The sequence below is a fragment of the Amblyraja radiata genome, chromosome 16, assembly GCF_010909765.2.
Source record: "Amblyraja radiata isolate CabotCenter1 chromosome 16, sAmbRad1.1.pri, whole genome shotgun sequence".
NCBI classification, from domain to species: Eukaryota; Metazoa; Chordata; class Chondrichthyes; order Rajiformes; family Rajidae; genus Amblyraja; species Amblyraja radiata.
Window position 1 is genome coordinate 16,920,508 of NC_045971.1, and position 19,109 is coordinate 16,939,616.

The 19,109-nt window shown below is 40.8% G+C and overlaps 1 protein-coding gene across 2 annotated transcripts; it reads right to left on the reverse strand.

The window, feature by feature from the left end:
• Positions 1-1,799: 1,799 nt before the first annotated feature.
• On the reverse strand, positions 1,800-19,048 carry becn1 (beclin 1). 2 transcript variants are annotated; one of them, XM_033035235.1, is made up of 12 exons: positions 18,847-19,048; positions 13,517-13,645; positions 12,547-12,614; positions 10,166-10,224; positions 9,470-9,560; positions 8,783-8,919; positions 8,065-8,259; positions 7,072-7,218; positions 5,785-5,934; positions 4,743-4,803; positions 4,069-4,211; positions 1,800-3,230 (listed from the first exon to the last, which is right to left on the reverse strand). In XM_033035235.1, exons 2-12 carry the CDS (start codon positions 13,641-13,643, stop codon positions 3,062-3,064), a joined length of 1,347 nt encoding a protein of 448 aa, XP_032891126.1. In that variant the 5' UTR covers positions 13,644-13,645; positions 18,847-19,048; the 3' UTR covers positions 1,800-3,061. The 2 variants fall into 2 exon arrangements, with proteins under 2 accessions (XP_032891126.1, XP_032891128.1); XM_033035237.1 differs by lacking the exon at positions 5,785-5,934.
• Between the last annotated feature and the right edge of the window lie 61 nt (positions 19,049-19,109).

A 19,109-nucleotide genomic window follows, 5' to 3' on the forward strand; every position in this document is an offset into this window, starting at 1 on the left:
CCTTGACCACTTCCCATGGTTACCCATTACAAATATGCACCACCCTGTGTGGAAGAAGTTGCCCCTCAGGTTCCTATTAAACCTATGCTTTCTAGTTCTGGATTCCCATATTTTGTACACCTTCCATGATTTTGTACACCTCTAAAACATCCTTCCATCTCCTGCATTCCTACAGTAATCTAGGCATTGCTCTCCTAACTGGCCATTCGTTCTGTGCTTCTTTGTTGTCATTTTGGCATGGGTACTGAAGGTGCAAGGTCCAAAGTTAATTATTTGTCTTAAGATTCAGCGGATTTAGCAGTTATGTTACCTTATTAATTGTAGATTATGTTTTATGTCAAATCTTTTAACACAACAGAAAATAGGTTCCGTCCTAGAAAATGTTCACAGGTGTACTCTGTATTTGTTCCGTTCCCCCCCCCCCCCCCCCCCCCCCCCCATTTTCAGATGTTAATTACACAAACCAAGTCAGTTAAGTTCCATGCTCCGATTTCCTCCCATATCCCAAAGACGAGTGGGTTTGTAGATTAATTGGTCTCTGTAAATTGCCCCCAATGTAGATGTGAAAGTTGGATAACTGAAGTAATGTGAACAGGCAATCAATGGCATGGACTCAGTGGGCTGAGGGGCCTGTTTCCATGCTGTATCTTTCAATCAATTAATCAAATATTTCAATTTGCATCCACATTTTATTATGCATAGAAAGCAAATACTCTCATCATTATATTGTTATTGTTAAGCAAAACACTGCACCCAAATATTAGTTTATATTGAGAGTATTCAAAGCATTCAACCAAAATGGTCTCCAAAGTTAGATTCATTAACATAATGGCTGCAAAGTTCAAGCATTGATATGAAACAATTGCTTTTCCATTCTGTTCAACAAAACTAATGATTACTGAAGGAATCTTACTGATAGTTAAAAGTACCTACAACTCCTAGCATTTAATAAATAAAGCTCACCAAAGTCATCAGTTCGCAGCTCCTGAAGTTTTCATCCTATTTTGTACCATAAGGGACAAACTATCATGAACATCGCATTGTAGTTGTCATCCTTTAACCAAAGAAAATGGTCGTAGTTTACATTATAATGGTGTCTTAGTTTGTTTTCTCAAATATTTCATTAGATGGTAGGTAGCTACAGACTTTATTCACAAATGTGTAAATCAATCATTATAATAGAAGCTTTCTCACTACACAAAATTCCAGTTCATTTATACAAAGGATAGAAGATAGAAACAGTAGAGCCGTTAACAGATTTGGAAATCTATTCACTGTGCAACTGATATAAATTTGGACAGTGGCACAGCGGGTGTCTCACAGTTCCAGACCCAGGTGCAATCATAACATAGGGTGCTATATGTGTGGAGTTCACACATTCGCTATGAGGGTTCCCTATTCCCACTGGGGTTTCCCCAAGGGTGTTCCAATTTCCTCCATCCCAAAGACATGCAGGTTTGGAGGTTAATTAGCTTATGTAAATTGCCCCAAAAGTGTAGGGAATGGATGAGAAAGTAGGATAACATAAAACTAGTGTGAACAGGCTGGGACTTGGCACACCAATGATCAATCATTTCATTCCAAATTAAATATACTGTAGAAATGAAACACTGCTTATAATATATTTAAGATGTTTAGAGAATTGAAAACATTTTAGTTAAAACAAATTTAAAAGATATGTGATATCTTGGTGGAAAAAAAAGTTGATTTTGTAAACCCATTTCAGAGTTCAAATGTATTTCAATGATGCTTCATTAAAATTGAATCATTTTACAATTTAAATGGAAGACCAGGTGTACAAGGATACAAAGACAAGCCTTTATTTCATAGAGGTACAATGCATCATTAGACTATTAACACTATTTTACAGTATTCCACTACAGAATAGATTCCCGAAATCTTGCCATGATTACACTGTAAATGTAATTCTTTAATGTGGATGTCATCATGCCTCAATTGAAAATGCATCCTGCAGTCAGCCAAGACACCAGTGTATGTTCTACATCCAGCAGCACAACACACCAAACTTAAATTGTTATAAATAAAATTGTCATATGTACACAATTTCTGAAAAGTATGTGGGGACAGTTGTAAAGGGGGTAATCTTATCTCATGGTGTTGGGACAACATTGCTTTTCTGTTCAATGGTATTTCTCAAATTCCGTTTGTCTCAGTAAGATTTCCAACCCCTTATATAATGGGGCAATACGTCTGGTTGCGCGATAACTTAAGTGCCTAATATTTATTATCATTATGATTCAACGCCAAAGCATACATCACTTGTGAAAATTTGCCTTAATTCAATGCAACATAATCTAAAAACCATATCACAAAAGTTGTTGATTGGCATAGGAAAACATCTGTATCTGACCAAATTCGATCAAAATTTTATACCATCCCACTAAGGTATCACAAAACGATTATCGTTGTCCGTAAAATTCAAGCAAACAAGCCTTATCTCCAATCCACATTGCCTTAATGCAGCGAGTTAATTCGGTATTATAATGTCCTAAAGATCTATCTCTGCATTTCAATCGAAAATATTGTCCATTTTCATGCTCAACGTAAAAGATTTTAATGCGAAGGAATAAATCTTTTGTTTCAGGCACTCAGTCTCAGCATTAAGTAATCTCTGGGAGGGTGCAGTAAAGCTACCTTGACTCTGATTGTATGCCTGCATCAGAACAGGCATACATCCTACTGCAGCAAGTGACATTCCTTCTTGTGTCCCACACCAGCCACACTGTGGCCAATTAATGAACTGAAGACAACTTTGGGATGCAGCCTTGCGTTCTTGTAACTGGCCTGGAAGTATTTAAACCTTTTATGTTCAAAACAGATAGCCTACAGATGGAAGAATCTTTCAAATCTAATGGTTTAAACTATGTCCGGAAATGAAAGAGAACCCCACTCTGATAGCCTGGTCTTCCAATTTCTCCCATTGATGATTTTGTGGATAATTCATCCAGGAAAGCATACAGCTTTCTACAGGCAGTAATGGGCTAAATCAAGAAACAATGAGGAAAAATCATTTTGGATACAATAAGGAACCTGTGTGCAATCATCTATTGTAGAATTGAGAAGACACCCAAGCCAGCCCCCATTTCAAATTGGTAAGCATAAACTTGAGTGCTTTAGTCCACTGTTCTTCAGAGTTGAATTGAGTTTTAATAGAATAAGATCCTCCACTTCCTCCCGTGTCTTCAATCTTTCCTTTCTCCACATCCATCCTGTGTTGGAAAATTATCAAAAGTTACCAAAAGCCATGTTAATACCTGTCATACAACGTTTCTGATATTTCTTCGCTGGACTTGCAAATATAGAATTTTTGTCAACTTAGTTCATTTCAGTTGTTACTTTGAGATGTATTGAATTAATAATAGTATCAAATTCACTATGTTTCCTCGTGTGGACGAGGAAGAAAAAAATATTGGTGGCCAATGCAATAGTGATCAACTTTACCCATATAATTGGTCTATGTATCCTTTTAGCATTTTAAACTTGTATTAATATGTTGACACACAAATATCAACTACGTAAAGTAGTAAGCGTGCAATTTGTTTATTTCAATGCATGTACAAACAAAACTGACAAGTATTGTAAATCAATAAATTGACTTTTGATTCTTTATGTAATATAGAAAAAAATAGCATACGGATTCTTTATGCTTATTGCTAAAATACACACAAAATAAATTATCTTTCTAACTCAATGAAGCAGAGCAAGAATGATTACAAAATCAATTATGGAAACCAAAACATTTACATGGAATCAGTAGTTTATTTTCTTGGGAGATTAAAGTTTTATGGAAATGCAATGTGCCACAACGTATTATTAAATTCCATTCTATTTCAAATAGCAAATGAGTGATTGTGCTACAAGTAGCATTTCTACTGTGCTGCACTGTGATTTAATACACACCCAGTAAACACTGGTTTCTAGTTTTTTCTAAATGTGTAAACTCAAATGGTAAATGCACACTTGCTATTCATAAGCTCCTTTGAACGTAAATCTTACACTATTTTTGACGAGGATCAGATTTGACTGATTAACCAATGTATTAAATACCTGTATGGTAAACAGAAGCCTGTGTCGCCTCTTTCCACCTCTTCCTTAAATTGTTGAACGCAGTCCAGAAAAGCCACCATGGCGTGATCGAATTTATTATCCCAGAAGAATCGCAATCCCCCAGAACAATACAAGGGCAGCTCCTACATAGAAAATCAAACATCAGGTTCAAAACTGAAAAACATTGCCTCTCCGCCTCCCCCAGCACTTTGCTTTATTTCTTCTATAAAGATCAATACCCTCCATTCTTGTCACTGGATCTAATGTCGATTAAGAATGTGGAAAGTCCAAAATGAGACTAATAATTTCACTTTCCACAAGGAAGCATGTGACCTTCTTAGATCTTTCCCAAGTGAAACCACTGAACTTAAAACACTGGGATAAGCAAACTAGCATCCATCATTCCACGACCTTTGCATCGACTGCGATTTGCAATTGTGGAACATCTTTGATGTGAATTTTAACACTAATCTTGATAAAGTAACCCATTATATTACCCGAGTTTCTAATGCTGTTTGTTTAATTTCTCCCTTTATAAAACAAGTTTTTGAAAACTATTTTGCTTGAAGCACATTATTCTATTTACAGATTACGTTTAAATAACGCAGAAAATGAGAGCATGCTCAAAGCATTGTGTTAACAAGGTGAAAATATTTTATTAACGAGCTGCAGACCTTGGTTCTGTCTGTCAGTGATTCCAGGTACGAATGATTGCCGTAAGGAACAAGGCGATACCTGTAAAATGGAGATGTCATAATCATACAAGATTTGTGCATTTATTACAATAAATGCATTGTCAAGAAACATTACAGTAAACTGCTATTGAATGCAGGGAAAATATTGGCAGAATAATCTCTCTGGACATAAAAAAAAATCTTTCATGGTGCATATATTGTGCAACAAATCCTGCTATGTCAGATCAGTTTTTGCCACTGGCTAAACTATTGCCTTTCGGGATCCTTGCATCCCAAGATCCTTCAGTATATCAATGGTATTAAGGGTGCTGCCATCAACTGTATACTTTCCCCTGAGATTTGACCTCCCCAAGTGCAGCACCTCACACTTGACTGCAGAAAATGTCTGGCCCATCAAAAAAAACACAAAAATGGAACAGCTGAATTAATAATCTAAATCTGATAAGTGCTCAATGCATTCTTTACAATTCTGAATCAATACCCCCCAGTTTCTAAATTACATGAAATACTGTTAAGCAAAAAATGGTGTAGGGAATGATAAACTTTGTTAAAAGTGTTGAGAAAAATACTAAATTTTCCCAAATTTCTCTCCTCATCCTTGAAATTAAAACTTGGGAGCAGTTTTGTCCTCAATTTCTTCCATAATCAATTGTTCATCTGGCTTTTAAGGTGCATATTATTTAGGATATTGTTAAGAAGGAACTGCAGATGCTGGAAAATCATAGGTAGACAAAAGTGCTGGAGAAACTCAGCGGGTGCGGCAGCATCTATGGAGGGTTTCAGCCCGAAACGTTGCCTATTTCCTTTGCTCCATAGATGCTGCCGCACCCGTTGAGTTTCTCCAGCACTTTTGTATGGAGGGTTTCAGCCCGAAACGTTGCCTATTTCCTTTGCTCCATAGATGCTGCCGCACCCGTTGAGTTTCTCCAGCACTTTTGTCTACCTATTATTTAGGATAGTTCAGCATAAAGATTCGTAATCATGATTTAAAAAACAAAACAAATGGAGTTTCAAAAAGCACCTTTGAAATCGCAGTTCCATTTTGTTGGCCAGTGAATGCAGAAGTAACACAGTCTGGCCCCAAGCTGCATTAATTTCATTCCACTCAACAGGAACACTTGGCAGACGCCCCAGTCTGAAGTTATTAATGGTGCCAAACTGTCCACTGTGCCTATAGTGAAAAATTTAAGCAAAATAAAAATGCACAATTAAATACAAGATTCGGGTGCAACTAACATAAATTACAATAAACCAGATTAAACACACTTGGTAATTAAGATTCAGAACTGGCTTTCCCAGGTGAGGAAGATGGAATTTAATCCTGGCACTTTGAGAGATCAAATGCAAGGGGAGAGTACAGCGCAGTATGACATGTTTGTACGGAGTTTGTACGTTCTCTCCATGACCTGCGTGGGATTTCTCCGAGATCTTCGGTTTCCTCCCACACTCCACAGGTTTGTAGGTTATTTGGCTTTGTATAAATGTAAATTGTCTTTTGTGTGTAGGATAGTGTTAATGTGCAGGGATCGCTGCGGACGCAGTGGGCCAAAGTGCATGTTTCCGTGCTGTCTCTCTAAACTAAACAGTTAAATTGCAGGGCCCTTAATAGCATTAATGTATAGACAGGTTCTGGGGTCCAAGTCCGCAGCACCCTAAAAGTAGCAATGTAAGTAGAGTGGTAAAGAAAACTTTGTATGGTATGGTATGCTTCCCTTCAATGGTCTACTCAGAGTCAAGAAGTCATGTTGCAGCTTTATGAAAGTTACTAAAGGGCATAGGTTTAAGGTGAGGGGGAAAAGTGTAAAGGAGATCTGCATGTCGTCTTTTTGCAGAGTGTGGGAAGTCCCAGAAACATGCTGCAAGTGGTGGTGGTGGTGGATGCAGATACGATCGCGGTGTAAAGAGGCTTTTAGATAGACACATGGACATAGAGGAAATGGAGGGCTGTTGATCACAAGCAGGCAAAATGGATGAGTTTAATTCAACATCATGTTTGGCACAGACAACGTCTTGCCAAAGGGCTTGTTCTTCTTTTGTACTGTTCTATCCATTAAGTTCTGTATTCAAAATATTATCTGTATGTTTGACAGTTTTTGACCAAAGTAGTAAACGGAGGTAACAATGAGAATTTACAATCCCATCACAATTTTAGTAACTGCTTCTTGGATAATGCTACTCTATCAATATAGACTCATCAGCACCACAAAATGTATTTAATAGATTAGCAGATAACCTCAATATGTTAATTAACACAAAAAATCCACTGATGAAAACAGTTTAATATAGACATACGGTTACTGGTCATTACCAGATGTGGAAGGTAGCATTGAAAACATTGGTTTTCTTCAGTTTGTCGAGCTGAATCTGAGCATATCGCATTTGGTTGTCAACACTCTTCAACTCATCGTCAAGTTCCAGTTGCTGTCTTTTGAATTCGGAATATTCTCTCTGGTACCTTTTACACGAGCAAAACAATGTTCACCTCAGAACTTATCACACTCAGCAATGGCTTATACTTTTTACAATTTGCAAGAATTAAAAGTAAAAACTAAATCTTTAATTATTAATTTGAGTATTTTTGCTTTCCAATGGCGATGCTAAGTTGCTGGCCTGAATATGAAAAACAGCGAGAAATATCTGAACTGCTTCAGAATTTATATAACACGATGTGAAAAAAACAATAAATTTCCAGAGGCATGTCTTCTTGACCAAATCCATCTTCGGTCATTATATCCCCTTTTAATGCTGAGCAACATTGATTTATTTAAGTCCACATCAATTTATTTAGCATTTGAGGCCTAGAGGTTGTGGGGGAAAGGGGGGAAGTCATTGTCTAAGCATCCTTCTTAATGCAGGTTTTTGTTTATTTTCTCCCTTTAACACTTTAGTTCAGGGATTGAGCATGGAAACAGGCCACGGGCCCATTGTCCACGCCAACCGTGCATTCACACTAGTTCTATGTTATCACACTCTCCCACTACCTACACGCCCGGGGCAATTTGCAGAGGTCAATTAACCTGAAAACCAGCATGTCTGGGATGTGGGAGGAAACCAGAGCACCCAGAGGAAACCCAGGCAGTCACGGGGAGAACTTGCAAATGCCACATAGATAGCACCAGAGGCCAAGATCGCACCCGGGTCTCTGGCGATGAGGCAGCAGCTCTATCAGCTGCCTCACTGCCACCCGCTAGGTTTGAGATTCTAAAATCCAGGCGAGGAAAGAAACTCATGTACTTTTATTAAGCTGTAATACATATTATGGATTACCGGAAATAAAGGGTTACATTAACTGTTTACTCACTGGGCTTCTTCCTGATTGAGTCTGTCTGTCTCTGCTCTAACCTTGGCCAAATCATTTGCCACCTTCCTCCTCTTCTCTTCTACATTTTCAAGCTCCTGGATTAGATGGTTTTCCTCAGAGTTCAGATTCTTTAGCTCCTCGAGAAGTTGCTCCTCATCTTCCTGACTCATTTGCTCGAGGATTTCCAAACAGTTCCTGCACAAGATGACGAGAACACTGAGAATCCAAAGCAGAACTATTTTGGGCAGGTTAACATCGTAAATTTTCAGTCTAGGTTCTGACCCCATCGGATACTAAGAGAATAGAATGAGATATAGCATGGAAACAGGCCCTTCAGCCTACCAAGTCCATACTGATCATCAACCGCCCATTTATAGTAATCTAATATTAATCCCATTTTATTCTTCCCCAAATTCTACTCCTCACCCACACAAGGGGCAATTTACAGCTGCTACTGAATCTACCAACTCGCACAGCTTTAGGATGCGAGGGGAAACTGGTGCACCCAGGTGAAACCCATGCAGTCATAAGGAGAACGTGCAGACTCCACACAGACATTTCAGTGTTTCATTTCAGGACATATGATAATAAAACACTCTTGACCTTTAGTCAGGATCGAACGTGGGTCTCTGGTGCTGTGAGGCAGCAGCTCTACCCACTGCGCCACCTTGACCTAGGCATTAAGCCACGTGTAACTTTTGGCTGTAGTCTAACCTACTTGTAATTCTGGCATTCGTTTTCTGTGACATTCAGCTGCTGGTCCAATTGATCCAGCAACGTATCTGTACATTCTTCGCAAAGAGGGTGGTCCACATCTGTCTGACCAGACATTATGTCAAACAGATCACTGGTCACCTATTTAAAAACAAGGCCAGAATTCAGTAACATTTTCATTGTCGTACTTATTTTCCAGAATAGGATCAGAGGTTAAGCTGCTTGGTCTCCTTGAGTCAATAACACATAACACCATAATTTAGTGCCCATTGTCAGAAGCAAACAGATTCTCCACCCATTCAGAACAAGATGTCTATCTAGACCAGAACTAAATCAAAGTGTCTTAGTTAACATGGCCAATGAGTCCCCAGTCAGACCCCGCACTACATTCTTGATAAGGGTCCCTCATTCTTCCAATCTCCAATCTATTGAGCTTGGTTTACCCAACTTCTCATTTGAAATGAAAACAATACTGTGGATGTTAACTGAATACCAATGTTTCAATTAGTTTTAATAAATTAAGCTCTCCAGTAAATATCCATTTATTGAGTGTCTGGAAGACAACATTCACCATACGAGTATCACTTTATTATTTGTGTGTAAAACATAAATTTACTTATGTGTGCAAAATAAGTAAATTTTAAAATACTAATTGTCACTATAAATAAATGTTAAACAAAGACAAATGTACCTTGAGCCTGCGACTCAGATTTTCCATTGTCCCACCATCAGAAGCTTCGCCAATTAGTGTAAAACTATTGGCACTTTCTGTGGACAACATCCTGCAAAAGATCATCGTCCTGTTAACAAGTTCTGAATGTAGTAAGACAGCTGAAGAAAAATTAAGCTATACAATTGGATGTGTAATTCAGCTAAAATTTATAGATCATTATTATTTTCCAATCACAATAACAATGATTCTACCCACTGATCAGAGCAATCGGCTTCTCTCGAAATTTTCATCACGGCCTTTGGATCTAATTTATTCTATCAGCATTGATAGTGTTGATTGACAAATCGATGGCACGGTGACGCAGCGGTAGAATTGCTGCCTCCCAGCGGCAGTGAACCGGGTTTGATCCGGGCTATGGGTGCTGTCCGAATAAATTTCGTACGTTCTTCCCACGACCTGCATGGGTTTTCTCCGGGGGCTCCGGTTTTCTCCCACACTCCAAAGACGTACAGGTTCATAGGCTAATTGGCTTGGTAAAATTGTTACTTGTCCCTAGTGTGTGTAAGATAATATTAGTGTGTGCGGATCTTTGGTCGGCGCAGACTCGGTGGGCCATAGAGCCCGTTTGCATTCTATACCTCTAAACTAAACCAAATCATTTTAGTTTAGGACTGAAACATTAGTTTTAGTTTAAGACTGAAACCTTATCCTTACCGAGCTGGGGGGATATATTTTCTAGACACTCCATCTGGTTTGTTTTCTACACAGGTTTCCTGAAAAACAAAGCATTTTACGTAAAAACAAATGAAAATTAATATCACCTTGTATACTTGTGAAATAAATTAATAGAATTACCAATATAAAACACTTGAGGATGGGGAGGAGGGTGGTACAAAAACGACACATTGCATTGCGGTGGGCAGTATTATTTGAAATTTGAAGAATTTTGTTTGAATACTTCCTAATAACCGATCGCAAACATAATTTCCCAAAGTTGAGCTATGGTCATGTGGATGAACCCATTTGCACTGAGATTCCACTGAACACAATGGGTGACTGATTTATTTAACTCCTCCAATGATAAAAAGTAGCGGGTGAAATATAATGCTGAAAGTAATGCCCAATCTTCTAAGGATCTGGACATTGAACTTTCATCTTAAATAACATCTCGGTGCATCCACGCGGTGCTGGCTCGAAAGGCCAAATGGCCTACTCCTGCACCTATTGTCTATCTACAACAAAGTAATACTTGCTCATCTACTGTTTGTAAAAGCAGCAAATTTGTGCCTTTTCTGTATTTTTCCAGATACCCCATAACTTGAAACAAACACCATGCATCTCCGGAAAGCAACACACTAACTTAACTCGTTAAATAAACCCTGGTAACTCCATCATGATCTGTTGGCTTTCACTCACCTAACTGGGCCAATTGACAGGACACCAGACCACAGGCTGAGGTCCAGCTAAACCTCTCCCTGCTCCGACAGGCTTGAAATTAAATGCACAGCCAACTTCCTCAGACTAACTGAAGTCTTCCCCGTGAGCCTGTGCCAGCTCTGGCACACTTCCAGCAGCCTTGTTTGAACTGGCTCTCTGGTTCCCGATCAAAATACCATTATTCCCAATTCAGCCGTGTAATACTAGCATTGCTCCCCCATTCATGTTGCGATACATCCAATTAATAATAATAATAATGGATGGGATTTATATAGCGCCTTTCTAATACTCAAGGCGCTTTACATCGCATTATTCATTCACTCCTCAGTCACACTCGGTGGTGGTAAGCTACTTCTGTAGCCACAGCTGCCCTGGGGCAGACTGACGGAAGCGTGGCTGCCATTCTGCGCCTACGGCCCCTCCGACCACCACCAATCACTCACACACATTCACACACAGGCAAAGGTGGGTGAAGTGTCTTGCCCAAGGACACAACGACAGTATGCACTCCAAGCGGGATTCGAACCGGCCACCTTCCGGTCGCCAGCCGAACACTTAGCCCATTGTGCCATCTGTCGTCCCAAGCACTATGGAAACACATTGTAGCAGAACTAAAAAATGTCACAAAGTGCTGCAGTAACTAAGCAGGACAGGCAGCATCTCTGGAGAACATGGATTGATAACATTTCGGGTCAGGACCTTTATTTAGAGTCAGATCTGAAGAAGAGCCCCAACCCAAAACATCACTTAATAATAAAAAAATTTTAAATATATATTTTTTTTAATAATAAATTTTATTTATTGGGCGCCTTTCAGACATCTCAAGGACACCTTACATAGGTTAACAGGAAATATAAACATATAATCAGAATAAAATAAATAATAAAGACATCACAGAAACACAAATTAAAAACAGAATTCAGTCCAAAAACAAAAATCAAAAACACAATGTTCTCCAGAGATTCTGCCTGACCCACCGAGTTACTCAAGTATTTTGTGTCTTTTTTTGTAAACCAGCATCTGCAGTTCCTTGTGTCTATATTGCAGCAGAACTACTCCTACGAAGCAAAGATAGCAGTCCTATATACTTGTGCCCAATTACACCTACTATTCATAGGAAGAGTCCATCCACACTGCCCACACTACCACCCTCGATACATCATAAAGTTGCAGAACTGTATCAGACCATCGTAATGAGGTCCTCACTGGTCATTTCACACGTTTAGTTTAGAGATACAGCACGGAAACAGGTCCTTTGGGCCACCGAGTCTGTGCCTACCAGCGATCACCGTGTATGCTAACACTATCCTACGCACTAGGGACAATTTACAATTTTTACCAAAGCCAATTAACCTACAAACAAGTTCATTTTTGGAACCTAGAAGGAAGCACCTAGAGAAAACCCACACGGTCACACAGAGAACACACAAACTTCATACACATAGCATGCGAGGTCAGGATCAAACCCAGCTCTCTGGCACTGTAAATCAACAGCTCTACTGCTACTGGATCAATAAATGCTACCATCTCCTAGATTATAATACATTCAAACTGTACTGCAGTACAAATTACAATGCAGAACATATTTAACAATTGAACAGTTGTCAGGTGCCGAATAAACAGCAACTGAAATTTATGGATATGTGGTTCAGTTTTACCTCTGGGAAGCAGCCATCTTCCACCCTGCCTTCTTCTGGTTTTACAGGAGTAACTGTAACTAAAGGAGCTGAAAAGAAAATATAATTTAACATCTTTGTCTTGCCGATTTTTAAAATATTTACAAACACTGATTTTGATTTCGAGCAATAAATTGCAATGAATCACAAGTTCCCGATTAAATACATTTGGAGAAGATAAGGAAAACAATGGGCATAAATCCAGAAGTATAAGAGCATGGATTATCTTCAGGACAGTTCTACCAAAGATGCAAGCAGGTAGCCACCAAGTCCACACCGACCATTGATCACCCGTTCACACTAGTACAATGCTATCCCACTTTCTCACCCACTCCCTACACACTGGAGTCAGTTTTTTATTTAATATAGAGGCCAATTAACATACAAACCCACAAGTCTTTGGAATGTGGGATGAAACTGTACCCAGAGAAAAACCCACACGGTCACAGGAATAATGTGCAAACGCCACACAGACAGCACCCAAGGTCAGGATCAAACCTGGGTCTCTGGCACTGTAAATCAACAGCTCCACTGCTAATGGATCAATAAATGCTACCATCTCCTAGATTATAATACATTCAAACTGTACTGCAGAACAAATTACAATACAGAACGTATTTAACAATTGAACAGTTGTCAGGTGCCAAATAAACACAGCAATATATCTGGAACTGTGTGGCAGCAGCTCTACCAGTTGAACCACTCTGTCGCCTATGAATAGTTTCATTGAATATTTCCAGTGTTCACTTTTCCCCCCCCAAATTCTTTACCTTCGCCCATTTCTATGCCTACTTTGTGTTACTTACTAATAGCTTTCTTTACCTTACCACCCTTCTCACCCAGCTCAATCACCACTGGTTTATTGTGTGTATAACAGATCTCCCTTTAGTTTCTCCATGTCTCCCCCACTGCTCCCTGTGAAAAAAGGCTTGCATTTATCACAATCGCATACCTGTGAGTTCCTGAATGGTGACTTTGTCCAAGACGTTGAAGGAAGTATCCAGCTTGAGAGGTTGACTGCAACGCTGGCACACAAAGCTCACCTGCATGGTGGAACTCGAAGTCTTTGACCCCTCCATTTCTATGAACAAAAGATGGGAAAAACATGCAATAAGACAATACGACTGGTGAAAGAGTTAATGGCTATTAGCAAGGGTTACCTTGCACGATGGGATACTTGACCATTTTCTGTTTTCTTGCTTAAATAGCTTTAAAACTACTGACAGAGGAAATATACTGCCGACATGTAGCTGAAAATTGAAATACCACTGGTGCCTCGTATGGGGGCAACTGATAACGGAAATACTGCAGATGTGACCGAAACTTGCAATACTTGGAAAAGCTACAGAACAGAATATGCCTGGGATAAGCTAACGGCAGAACTGACGTACATGGATCGCAGCTCCGCAGAGGATAACAGTCACTGGAACAGACGTCAGCAGTTACTTCTTGGAAGTGCTCCTCGGCAGTAGTTTTCGGAAAAATTACTACGGCATTTATTAAGGCATATTAGAAATTGTAAAACACTATCTTTGGGTGGCTGCTCGGGGAGTACTGAGTATATTAGTATACTCCGAGTACTGGTCCCGTCACCCAGTTCATGACGAATTGAGTAAAGCTTGGCTTGGTTTACCTTTAACCATTTGTGTTCTTGTCTATTTTAAGTAGTGAACTTTATCACTGGTCCATCACTCTAATCCCCTCCACAGATCATGATCCATTTGTCTATCAATATTCAACCTTTCCCTGGCCAAGTCCATCGTCCATGCCTGCTTCAAAAGATCCATCATTGCACCTGTACCAAAGAATGCCTCTCCAGCTTGTTTGAATGACTACCGACTGGTGGCCCTCACCTCGGTGGTCATGAAATGCTTCGAGAGGCTGGTCAAGAACCACATCTGTGCCTTCCTCCCTCGCAACATGGATCTGCTACAGTTCACATACCGTCCGAACAGATCCACGGACGTTGCGGTCTCCCAGGTTCTGCACACCGCTCTCTCTCTCACCTTGACAGCCAGAAGAGGAGCTATGTGAGGATGCTGTACATTGACTTCAGTTCAGCCTTCAACACGATAGTCCCCACCAGACTTGCTGAGAAGCTGCTGGAATTGAGGCTTAACACTCCCCTGTGTGCCTGGGTCCTGGCCTTTCTCACCGCCAGGCCTTAGGTAGTCAAGATGGGAGGAAGTACATCGAAGACCCTCACCCTGAGCGTCCTCAGCCCCCTACTGTACTCCCTGTACACACATGACTGTGTGGCTAGGTTCAGCTCCAACTCTATAATCAAGTTTGCTGATGACATTGTGGTGGTGGGCCTGATCACCGAAAATAATGAGAAGGCCTACCGGGAAGAGGTGGCTGATCTGGCACTCTGGTGTCAGGACAACAGCCTCCTCTTGAAAGCCAAAAAAAAAGGAGCTGATCGTGGACTTTAGGAGGGCACAACATCCGAGGACGTACACGCCACTGAAGATAAATGGAGATACCGTGGATAGGGCGAGCTGCTTTAAATACATGGGAGTCCACATCTCAGAGGATCTGACATGGACATCACACGCTGCCGCACTGGTGAGTAAGACAAGGCAGCGCCTTTACCACCTCAGGCAGCTGAGGAAATTCAGAGTCTCTCTGAGGATCTTCCAGTGCTTCTACTCAGCTGCTGTAGAAAGCATCTTGTCCGGAAACATCACAATCTGGTTTGGGAACTGCTCTGCCCAGGACAAGAAGGCTCTGCAGAGAGTAGTGCGTTCGGCCGAACGCACTATGGGAACTACACTCGCCCCTCTGCAGGAACTATACATCAGAAGGTGCAGATCCAGAGCCAGCAGCATTATGGGGGACCCCTTCCACCCCAACAACAGACTGTTCCAGCTGCTACGGTCAAGCAAATGCCTCCTCTGTCATGCTGTGAAAACAGAGAGGATGAGGAGGAGTTTCTTCCCAGAGGTCATTAGGACTGTAAACTCTTATCTCACCAGGGACTAACTTACTGTACCAATTTACTGGTGTGTGTATTTTTTAAATTGCTGTTTTTTTCTCACAAATATGTAATTACTGAATCTGTTCTATTCCATTTTGTAGGGGATGTTTTGCACAATCCGCAAGCATTGCCACTTTTCATTTCACTGCACATCTCGTATGCGTACGTGACAAATAAACCTTGACGACATCACGAGCTTGTAGTGACTAAATCGATGAACAAAATACAAAATAAATTCCCATTTAAAAAACTACATGCAACATGGATGAAAACAAACTATTCATCCATAATACAGAAGAGAAAGGAGAAAGATGCATATTTGGAGAAATATATTGGAAGCAAGAGTATCAGAGCGTGGGGGGAAAGAAAGAAGGGCAGGAAATAAATGAACACTTCGTCAGAACCAAGGGATTATAGACGCAAGAGATTAAGACTAGAGGGCATTCAGAGTAATAAGATTAGCCAAAGGCAAGGAAAATAGCTTTTCATATTGTAGATCATAGAACTCTGGAACTGAGTGCCTGAACGGATGAGTGAGCAGACACTCTCATCACATTTAGAAACTGTTGAAGAGTCTGGTGGGGTATGCTTTCAAGCTCCTGTACCTTCTGCCCGACGGGAGCGAGAAGGAGGAATGACTATTTATTGTGTTGTAAATTTTCTATGAGTCTATGGCATAGCATTCAATATCCTTCAATCTCCTTATATAAAAGGAAATGAGAGTGGAAATGCATAACCGTATCAACATGTCAACAAAGTTAAAATAACATTACATTTAACAAAATAACACAAAATACGAGAAGCAGCCTATTTGGCCATTAGTGCAATTGATGAGGTAATGGAATAACACCACATAAGCTCTTCAGCCCACCATGTCTATACCAGTTGCCCCACCAGGCATTTAAGCATTCCATTTCAGACTTCGACTACCACATCTGTGCCATCTACGCTAATCCCATTAACCACACCTGATGTGTAGCCTACCCTGCCCTGACGATGCATGTGCTCATTCAGATGCTTCTTCGATGTTGATAATACAAGCCCCCACCGCCTACTCAAGCGCTGCATTCCAGATTTCAATTACCCTCACAGGTAAAAATGATCTCCCTCAGAACCCCTATAAACCTCACCATTACAAAAATGCCTTGTGGTCCTTGATGCATCTGCCATGGTAAAATTCACTGTTCTTTATTACTGTGCCTCTAATGCTGTGCGCCTCTGTCCGCTTCGCCCAAGCTTGATTTACTCGATGGGAAACAAACCCAACCTCTCTTCATAAACTAAATACCAACGCCTCTACTTCATTAGAACACTTAGGAAGTTTGACATGTCCCCTACAATTCTCACCAATTTCTACAAATGCACCATAGAAAACATTTGATCAGGATTCATCACAGCTTGGTTTGGGAACAGCTCCATCCAAGAACACAAGAAATTACAGCGAATTGTAGATGCAGCCCAGGCCATCACACAAACCAACGTCCCATCTATGGACTCCATTTGTTGCCTCATCAAGACCGGCAGCATAATCAAGGAAGAGTTGCACCCTGGCCACTCCCTCTTCTCCCCTCTGGAAAAATGTATAGAAGTGTGAAAACCCTCACCACCAGGTTCAGAGAGTTTCTTCCCCAGCTGTTATCAGGCAACTGAACCATCCTACAACCAAAGAGCAGTGCTGAACTATCTACCTCTTTGGTGACACTCAGACTATCCTTGATTGGAGTTTGCTGGCTATACCTTGCACTAAACGTTATTCCCTTATCGTGTATCTATACAATGTAAAAGGATTGACTGCAATCAAGTATTGTCTTTCAGCTGACTAGTTAGCAAGCAACAAAATCTTTTTACTGTACTTTGGTATACGTGACAAGAAATTAAATTAAAGTCTATCAAAAGCAAAATCATGGTGAATTTCTTCCACATCGTATCACGTGCTTACTACAGGATGGTGAAAAGAACTGCACTCGTATTCCAGATGTGGCCCAACAAGTTGCACCAGATCCTGCCTCTGCTCAAATTCTAAACTCTCGATATTTGCATTGGCCTTGACCACCTGTGCTGTCACTTTCAGGAATATTTGAACTCGCTCACCAAAGTCCCTTCGTTCCTCAATACTCCCCAAGTTTCTTTCATTCATGGTGCATGTCCTGTCTTTATTTGGCACTCCCTACACCCAAAGAAGCATAACCTCAGTTATCAGGATCATAATACAAATCGGAAGATAAAACCAACGTCCCTTCTATTGACTCCATTTATACCTCACGTTGCCTTGGCAATGTCAGCAGCATAATCAAGGACGAGTCGCACCCTGGCCACTCCCTTTTATCTTCCGTTTTGTATTATGTTTACATATTCTGTTGTGATGCAGCAAGTAAGAATATCATTGTCCTATCTGGGACACATTACAACAAAACTCTCCCTTGACTCTTGAAGTTCAATCTGATTTTATTCTTATCAACTGACCAATATCATTCTGCAACCCTTTCCAATCCTCCTCGCTATCAACATCAATTGGGTAATCTGCAAATTTACAAATCATACCTCCTAGTCAGAGCTACATCATTAACATATGTAACAAAGCACAAGTCCCAGAGTTAATCCCTGTAATAAATGTCTGGTCACAGAATGGCAATCAGAAAAACACCCTTCATAGAAACATAGAAATTAGGTGCAGGGGGTGCAGGAGTAGGCCATTCGGCCAATTAGGTGCAGGAGTAGTAATCTTCCTATTACTAAACCAATTGTGATCAATTTGTGAGAGAAATTGTCAACGTTTCAAGTCAATAACCTTTCAAATTCTAACAGCCTGAAGGAATGTCCTGATCCAAAACATCACCTGTCCATTCCCCCTACAGATGCTGCATAGATCTCCACAGACCTGCCGAGATCCTCCAGCACTTTGGGGGTTTTTTTTTTTTTTTGCTGGAGATTCCAGCATCTGCAATTCCTTATGTCTCCTGAAATTCTGACTGAACATGAACTTTGGGGGGGAAATAAACAGGACAACTGCAATTATAAATTGAAGTAAAAAAACTGCAGCGGCTCGAAATTAAACAAAACAGAAAACGTTGAAAGCACTCAACAGACCAGGCAACATCCTGGCGAGAGTCAACGTTACGTTTTGAAAGGTCAATGACTGGAGTTATAACACCTATGGACTTTGAATTTTGCAACTTCAAGTAACAACCCCTACACTTCTCCCTTCCCCAAACTGTCAACATTAATCCAAGACCCTGACTGTGTCTGTCTGCACGGAAGTTGCCATTATATTTGTTTACAACTAAGCCGCTGTCCTAACTCACCCTCGTTGTCTTGCGGAAGCAAACACACTGGGCAGAAGGGACGCGGAGGCTGCGCACTGGCCACGACCAGGAGCGGGTGGAGCAAGTACTCGCAGGGTCCCGGCCCTGGTGAAGGGTGATCAAGCCCGGCACGGAGCCGCCACCGCCGCCGCCACCACCACTGTCCGCTTCTTCTTCTCCACCTCCCCCGCCGTCACCGCGCGCTGTGTTTCGCGCCTCGCTCCTCCTCGGGGCGGAAGTGACGCGAGTTCCGGCGCCATTCA